This window comes from Lactuca serriola, chromosome 7 (assembly GCF_051521515.1).
Source record: "Lactuca serriola cultivar US96UC23 chromosome 7, Lser_US96UC23_V15, whole genome shotgun sequence".
Taxonomy (NCBI): domain Eukaryota; kingdom Viridiplantae; phylum Streptophyta; class Magnoliopsida; order Asterales; family Asteraceae; genus Lactuca; species Lactuca serriola.
Window position 1 is genome coordinate 95,066,812 of NC_136414.1, and position 9,191 is coordinate 95,076,002.

Sequence of the window (9,191 nt, forward strand, 5' to 3'; positions counted from 1 at the left end):
TTTAAATATAAATTACACTAATATAAAATAGAGTGTAATTTTACTTGTAGAGATTCCCTAGACAAAATTCTGGAAATTGCGCTGGCAGATCTTCTGCTTGAAAGCTACTACTTGTTAGACACTCAGAAATCGTTGGGCTTCATCGAAATACCAAAAACTAAGGGAAGATCGGCTAAAAGTAGAAGAATGTCTAGAGAGAATGGGTAGAAGATGTGGGGAATGAACTTAGCTGAAGGCATCAATATATTTGGCATTTTGGTTTGCACGCCATGCACCTGGTCAGAAGGGGTGATGTGTCATTCTCTGCATGGTTCCATGACAACATTTAGGGTGGTGTGGAATGCATGTCACGCCTACTGTCATTACACGCGAGCGCACACGAGGAATTTCTGTTTCTTCAAAAATTCATTTCTTCTTCATACGAGCTCCATTTTCAACGAGTTTTATATCTACACGTAGCTATCGACGAGGTCTAGAACTTTCATATACACTTTTCCGGCCAATTTTGATTCCTTTTTTAAAATTATCTTTTAACAGGCTTAGACAGTTAAAGTCTGTTAAAAAATCATAACTTGCTCATATGGTATCCGTTCTTAACTGTCTTTATATTGATGAATAGGTGTTGATGAGATCTTCAACTCTCATTTAAATTATTTTTCCTAATATTCAACTGATTTCAATTACGGTTTTTGAGTCGTATACTGCTACATTGAAATAATAGAAAATTCATAACTTCCTCTTATGGAGTTAGATTTAAACGTTCTCTATATGTATGGAATCATTGTCACATATACTATAACCTTGGTTAAGATTATTTATCCTAAATAATATTTTATCAAAATGTCACTTTTAATGCTTATTATGGTTAGCCTGAATTTGCGGGTGTTACATGTTACTTGAAGAAATTCAAATCCACATACACGGTCATATTATTGTATTTTGATGACATGTTGATAATTGGGTCCGACATGTAGGAAATCAACAAGCTTAAGAAGCAGCTGTCTAGAGAGTTTCGAGATAAAGCAATTAGGGGCTGCTAAGAAGATATTGGGCATGAGCATAGCTAGGAACAAAGTTACCGGTATGCTAAAACTTTCACAAGCTAATACATCAAGAAAGTTTTAGAAAAGTTCAGCATGACATATTTTAAATCCGGATGTACAGCTTTGGGTAGTTAGCTAAGACGCTCATCGAAACAATCCCCAAAGACAGAAGGAAACAAGAAACATGTGGCTAAATTTCTCTACGCATCTACAGTGGGTTGCTTGATATATGCTATGGTATGCACCAGAAAAGATATTTCTCATGTAGTGAGAGTAGTAAGTATGTTAACGTCAAATCCAAAAAGAGAGCTTTGGGAGGGAGTAAAGTGGTTGTTGTTCTACTTTAAAGGAACAACTAGGTGGTCCTATGTTTCAGAACAAACCGGTGGTCTTAGAGGGGTTCGCTGATGTATGTTGATAAAAATGAGAAGTTTCAGTTTGATAGTGTGACAACTATTGATGGTGATATGTATTGGGGCTTAGGAATTATGTAACAAGTTACTTGATTTTCAACATTGAAACAAATTCAATGTTCAGATAATCTCTACCAGGTAGGTATTGTTTATTTGGAAATGCGTGATACTCCTTACAGGGTCAATTTGTGGTTATTCTATTTTTGAGCCCTAGATTTAGTGTTGAATTAACTGATGGGATTTCCATGTAATGTGGTGTGAACTTATTGTTTTGTTTAATGAAATATTATTATATTTGATGAATACGCAATCCTTTATTCCTATGACATAACTTCCAAATTATTTAACATATCATTATCTGCTCCAAAGGAAATATCTTGCAGCTTCTGGGCAAATGGTAAGTTGGTATATTACATTGGTCTTAGACACGAGTATTTAAATCCTTTCACCATGATTGCTAACAAAGGATGTTTAATATAAGGCTTCATTAGCTATTTGGCGGGTCCTATTAAAGATGCAAGTGTATTTCAAAAGAAAATAAAGATATGACCCACAAAACAGAGCATCCTATTAGGAGATTACATCTAAGAAATCTAAATACATGATTTTAAGAATGGCTGTGAGATTATTCTCATGAATTCTTAATATGTTGATGATTTGCGTAATGAGTGTTGGCTGATCCAACATTTTATCAAGGTTCACATACGCTTGTAAATGGCAAACTATCCTACTCCTAAACTAATCATAAACACCACCTATGTCTCCTAGTGAGACTTGAACCATGACCTCACATTTTGATAGTGAGACTTGAACCATGACCTCTCATTTTGAAAGAGTCGCTCCTTGTCACTAGGCCAAAGGCCCTTTGGTATATGTGTGTATTTACTTAACTGTATCCAACTGTCGACTTATAATATTCAAGCATGTTATGAACAAATCTACTTAATGACATCAATTCCAATGTGAGATATGAACTTTCATAAATACATGAACAATCTGCTCACCAGATTCTCTCTTACTCTCCTCTAATTTACAACTATATATGTTTTGTTGTTGATATTTTGAGAATAAGATTTTTCATGTATTTGCTTGTTAAATTTCTACATAGGATTACTTAATGCAATACTTTTTGTTATGTCAATCTTGAAGTAATATTACTGGCGAAACTAATGAAAAGCCTCTAGGGGTACTACTAATCCGTAATATTTAAATAATTAAAACTGACTTGTTTCCAAGCTTCTATAAATGATAGATTAATCATCCCTAATAAATGAAAATGATTTTGCCAAATGTCATTCTCTCATTCATTATGCCACATGTCATTTTGTCATAATTTTGAAATATTTATTTTCCACTTGTCATTTACTTCATTTTTCATTTTTCAATATATCATTGATTTAGTTTCCATAAATTAAACATATCATAATTACTATATTAATGTAATTTTCAAATTTCAAATTTAATTTTAAATAAATTTACAGTTTAAACCTTTGTATTAAACATTTTGTTATAATTAACACGTTTAGTACATCGGTCTGACAACTAAACAAACAATTTTAATTTTTTTCATGTTTTTTTTCTTATAATTTTATAATTATTTTAAAGTTCAAATTAAAATAAACTTCCCATTTAATCATTCGTATTTAACATTTTATTTTAATCAATCTGTATAACATACGGGTTTCACACCTAGTAAGAAATAATGAGTGGAGATTTTAATACATCCATATGGCTCGATAAAACTCATGTGGAGTCATTATTAGATAAAATCATAAAAAACTAAACAAGAGTTTTCCGTAGGAGTTGGTATGCATGCTGAAAGAAACACAAAGAGGTCAAATGAGCATCTAGAAACAGAGGAAAAACAGAGCATATTAGTGAGAGAAAAAAAAAACGCCCTTGTTCTTTGTGTACATACATGAAACTGATGGAAGTTATATTAAAGGGTCCCATGTAAAAGAGAATGCCAACCTCCAGTTTGGAAATTCAGATGCTCTAATATGAAATTGATACATCTAAGTAGGAGATATATTTTGATCGTGTTTGTTCACTGTTCTTAAGCAATATTTCAACCCTAATTTCCTGCAAGACACAAAATTAGGTATGAGAATAATCTAAAAAAGAATGCCAACCTCAATTTTTCGGGCACAAAACTAGAAGCTCAGAATATATAGTGACTTTGAAAATCACCAATATCCTCAATATAGAGTAGTTTAAGCTTAAGTAAAACATATGGCTTTCTAACTTGTTCGATATTAGGGATAAAATGATTGTTGCATTCTTTTATTAACTTTCTAAGGTATGGGATCATGAAGACCACATCAAAGTTTGAGAGTAAGAATGACTTTATTGGATAACACCCCCTGTTTTGAACACCCTCTTTGAATTGAGAAAAATTAGTCATTTCGACATGTGTGTGAAAACGATTCTTGGGCTCATATGATTAAGAGTTTCTGCATGTAACTATTTACCCATTCATGTTTTGATATACTTACATTTTTATTATATGTTTATTTATCTATTACATGTCAGTAAAACTCATGGAATCTCTAAACCTTAAGCTTACCCTTTATGTGATGAGTATTTTAGGATAGCATTGATGGAAGCTTGTGTAAAAGGCAAGATATAAGTGTTATACTATTGTTGTATGCATGTAAAGGATTAAGAGATAGTAACTTCCGCTAAAATCACGTAGTATTCTTTAAACGACTTTTGAATACACCCATTGGATGTTGATGACTTTTCCAATTTATTACAATAGGAATAATAAAAATCTCCAGTTTAATTTAGTCATTTTCGGTATGCAAGTAAAGGAAAGGTCACAAACCATATATTCGTTCCAAAGTATGCCAAACTTCTGCACTTGAAGGCCTATCCTTAGAAACCTCAGCTATACATCTTGATGCGAGAGTAGCGCATTCAAAAGCATCCTTGAAGGAGTAATTTTGTTCAAGACGTGGATCCATTATCTTCTTTAGCTCGGTTGTGTCTGCAAGGTATGATCGTGCCCATGTTGCCAAATTACGTTGATGTTCGGGTCGATCAAAGGAGATTGCCTGTTGGCCTGTAAGGATCTCCAGCAACACCACTCCAAAACTATAGATGTCACTCCCCAAACTCACACGACCTGAAACATTGGAGCATAATGACATCACAATCACAAAATAGAGAGATCGAACATTTTGCGTCAATACACTTAAGTATATTGGTTAAAACAAACCCATTGGTTTTTTGAAAACATATACTTTAGAAAAAAATTACTAGTATGATTTTTTTTTCTTGATATTCCTTACACAGTTAAACTAACCGATGGTTTTAAAAGGATAGCATGAAAGAACAAAAAGGATTTCTTTTGTAAAAAAAAAACAAACACAATAGTTGAAACATTACTTTGTTAGATGGTAACCTACCGGTACTAAGATATTCTGGGTCTAAATAACCTAAGGAACCCATAACACGTGTGGTAACATCTATTCTCCCGATTTCAGGGAAAAATCTTGCTGACCCAAAACCCGCTAGTTGTGCATTAAAATGCTGGAATAAGAAAGAGACGAAACAAATATTGGCCAACTTTAATGGTGTAAAACCAAACCCATTGAATTTGTTCACTAAATCTCAATTAGATTAAGATTACCTCATCCAGTAATATTTTGGCGGATTTAACATCACGGTGTATGACTTGACCTACAAACGAATGCATATAAGCAAGTCCTCGGGCTACTCCTACCATTATCTTAACCCGTATTGCCCATGGAAGTTGTTTGGAAACATCATCACCTGATACATTGCAAAATTATTCATGTACATGAGCCTACTTCATTGTAACATTTAAGCATTGGATTAAAAATAACCCAAGAATAGTTTCTGAGAGAGATTATAGTATGTTACCTCCACTTAAGAATTGACGTAAATTTGAATGCTTCATGAACTCATAGACAAGCAAGTGTTCGTTTTTTTTATCATGGCAATATCCCAGGAGGCAAATAATATTTCGATGAGCCAACCCTCCTAAAATGTTCACCTCCGTCTGATCTCACATAATTATTAGTTAGATTCATCAAAACGCTTCATAAAACAAAATTTCCGGCATTGTAATAGGAGAAAGAGTTTGCAGTCAGTTAGTTTCATTCACATCATATAGTCGAATCTACACAAGTGACATTTCCTATGATACAAATACCATGTTCAATTCCATCTGTTGTTATTTAGGATGTGTTCCCGTGCAACTTTACTCGATAAAAAAACATAGCGATCAGTAAAGAAACAAAGAAAAGCGCGCGCGCGTGTATATATATATATATATATATATATATATATATATATATATATATATATGTGTGTGTGGGGGTTATGTTTGAATTTTTTGTTGAGCGAAGAGAAATACTACCTCTGGAGAAATTTTCGATTATCTTCTCCCCAAAGATATTCCTCACATGTGTAGAAGATATGGAGAGAAAGCAAAGATACTTACGCAAAAAGCTATTACTCCCTCCGTCCCAAAATAATTGTCCATCTTATTATTTTAGTTTGTCCCAAAATTATTGTCCACTACCAAAAATAGATATACATTTTTACCATATTGTCCTTAACATTTAATAAAATAACTATAATAATTACAAATGCACATTTCCTATTGGTTTTAGAAAACGGCAAGAAGGTCATTTTACTAAAAAAAAAATGCAAAACCAATCATTGTTTTTTCTTAAACTGTATGTTTTTTGTCTGGACGATAATTTTGGGACGGAAGGAGTATTTTTTGTCTTACCAAACTACCTCGGACTCCATCTAACCTATTATACAAACTCATTAGTTGTCAACTTTGTTTCAGTTTCTCTCTAACTGAGGGAGCATAGTAAAAATTTAAGGATGATTTTAAAAGGAGAGCATGCAGCAACAGCAATTCCAACATAAAATCAGACTTGTAGTTTGAGAGTCATTTAGAGTTTGTATGAAAAATTCTACAACAAATACTTTAAGCATAAAAAGTTAATATTTCATTATTCATATCATACATACGAGCAAACGTCCCATGAACTGATATTCACCTGCCAACGTTGAAGATGTATTTCATGATCAGCTGGCGTGTACCTTTTAACAGCAACAGCAACTTCAACACCCTCCGTTGAATTAACCCAACCTAAGAACACCTCTCCACAATCTCCCATATCCAGAAGCAAATCCTGACTGAAATGTCTTGTAGCCCTTTTCAAATCTTTAAACTTAAATACTATTAACCTTGTATTTCTATTGTATCCCTTGCTCGATAGCTTTGAATCACCACGGGCTGAAATAGATGAATATAAGCACATTATGAAATTGTTATTTTAACTTTTCCACCATCATACATTGGATCTTTGGATTTACTTCATATAATACCCAATCAAATTTTTCCACATGGTTTTGATATGACAAATAAGAACTCTCCACTTTACCCATTTTTAGTATGCATGACTGTGTAAAGGAAATGTCACAACGATACGCTACATGCAATAAGCATTGAGAAGAATGATGTGAAAACAGCAAGTACTCTTGTATTATGACATTGGGAAATGGAATTCCTATATTTGTCATTAATCTTATGCTTATATATGCAACTAAGGATATATATATATATATATATATATATATATATATATATATTTAAAGAATGTGTATACACAATTAAATGGGAGTTTGAAATTAAATACCAGAGTTCTCTCTGTTGGAGGTAGAGGGAAACATATCAAGCACTTTTCCGAATATTGTTTTATTGGCAGCCTGCAAGGAAGTATTGGTTTTCTCTTGTAAGGTCATTAGAGAATCGAGACTGACCACAACCTCAGCCATTGTAGGGCGCTGCTTTGGATTGCTGAGCAAACATCTCTCTACAATTCTAACAAACTCCTTCAAACATTTTGTGGATATTTCACCCCTTATATCACAATCAATTATACTCTTTAAATTGCCTTCTTTGATTGAACTTTGAGCCCATGCAACTAAACCCCATTGCTCCTCATCAAGACTTCTATCAACTGCACGTTTTCGACATAACACTTCCAACAAAATCACCCCAAAAGCATACACATCAGACTTCCTAGTCAGCCTTCCAGTTGTGAAATAATTTGGATCCAAATATCCAAAAGTACCTTTCACAAGTGTATTGACATAAGTAGATGGCTGATTAGTTGGGCCTATTCTAGACAACCCGAAGTCCGAAATTTTAGCTGCCCAACTTTCATGTAACAATATATTTGAGCTTTTGATATCACGATGTATAACCCCGACATCAATCCCTGTGCCAGTGTGGAGATAGTCTAACCCACGAGCTGCACTTATGCAGATCTTGAGTCGTTGAAGCCAAGAAAGAGAGGTACCAAGTTTATGTAGGTGGTCTTCTAGTGTTCCATTTGGCATATACTCATAGATGAGGATCTTTTCTTTTTCGTGATTGCAGTAACCAAACAAAGACACAAGATGACAATGACGCAACTTTGAAAGCATCTCAACTTCTGCCCAGAACTCAGTTGCCCCTTGAGTGGACATGGAATCCAACCGTTTAATAGCAGCAACCACAAGAATTGGTCCATTGATAATGTTACCTTTGTAAACTTTTCCAAAACCCCCCTTCCCAATTACTAATGATTCGTCAAAGTTAGCAGTTGCTAAGAGAATCTCATGAAATTCAAAGTAACGGCATGGTCGTGATGATTCTATGGAGGAGAATGTGGAGGGCTGAGATTGGTTGAGATCGCCGGTAGCAGAAAACATAGTTATTGATGAAGAAGAAGTAAAAGTTGAAGCAGATTTTGCAATCGTTGTTCCATAGATTGTAATCTTCTTCCTGGAAAGAGAGATGGAGCCCACGTGTGACCCAGGGTTTGTATTTAATTTCTTTTAAAATCAACTATATGCTGGAGTGCCTCCAAAACTGCAACTTAAGTTTTATCATCTAGACGGGCAAAAGGACAACGTAGACACTAATGATAAAGAAATTAAGTTTTATGCACCATATATTATAAATTAGGTGTAAGACACGTGTACTACACGGGTTTATTAAAAATAAAAATTTAATATCAATATTTAAACATTAAATTTAATATCAATATCAATTTTAGAGCTCTCATTAATTATGTCATTTATTACATTATAAATATATTATTTCTTTTTCAAGGAATTATTTATTTCTCTCAATATTGTAACCGAAATAAGTTATGATATGTGAACAAATCAGAAAATTTCATGTGGAAATAAATAAATTCTAAAAATCTATTAAGATGTCATGTGTCCAAATCAATGAGGACATGACATGTGGCAGAAAATGGGTTTTATTTATTAGTATAGATATTTCAGTTTTTTCCCCTCGATATAGCCTGCAAAAACTGGGTCTTTCTCCATCTATTGCTACTCAACCCATAATTATGGGCTACTGCCCTGATTCAGACAAACCTTAAATCCTTGTTGCCAACTGCTTTTTAGGGTTTATTGAAATTAGATATGTGAAGGGTAGAAAGTCAGGTGTAATAATGAAGTGGATTATATCAACAAATAAGGAATCAAAGAGAGCCCATATTAAGGTTTATACAAATATTAAAAACCTGCAAACAGAAATATATCGCCTTGTGTGTTGTCTAAAAAGTGAGATTTATCGAAAATCATACCAAGTGCGTGGAGGAACAGAGCGTAAACATCCTGTATGTTCTCATTTTTGTGGATATTGTTGTTTGTATCGAACAAGCTAATCAATGTCTTGTGCTTC

The 9,191-nt window shown here is 33.6% G+C and overlaps 1 protein-coding gene across 1 annotated transcript; it reads right to left on the reverse strand.

Annotated features, from left to right (window-relative positions):
* Positions 1-4,275: 4,275 nt before the first annotated feature.
* Positions 4,276-8,203, reverse strand: LOC145064231 (uncharacterized). Its single transcript, XM_079011716.1, has 6 exons — positions 7,144-8,203; positions 6,502-6,740; positions 5,345-5,483; positions 5,091-5,233; positions 4,867-4,990; positions 4,276-4,583 (listed from the first exon to the last, which is right to left on the reverse strand). The coding sequence occupies exons 1-6, from the start codon at positions 8,201-8,203 to the stop codon at positions 4,276-4,278; spliced, it is 2,013 nt and encodes a 670-aa protein (XP_078867842.1).
* Positions 8,204-9,191: the final 988 nt, after the last annotated feature.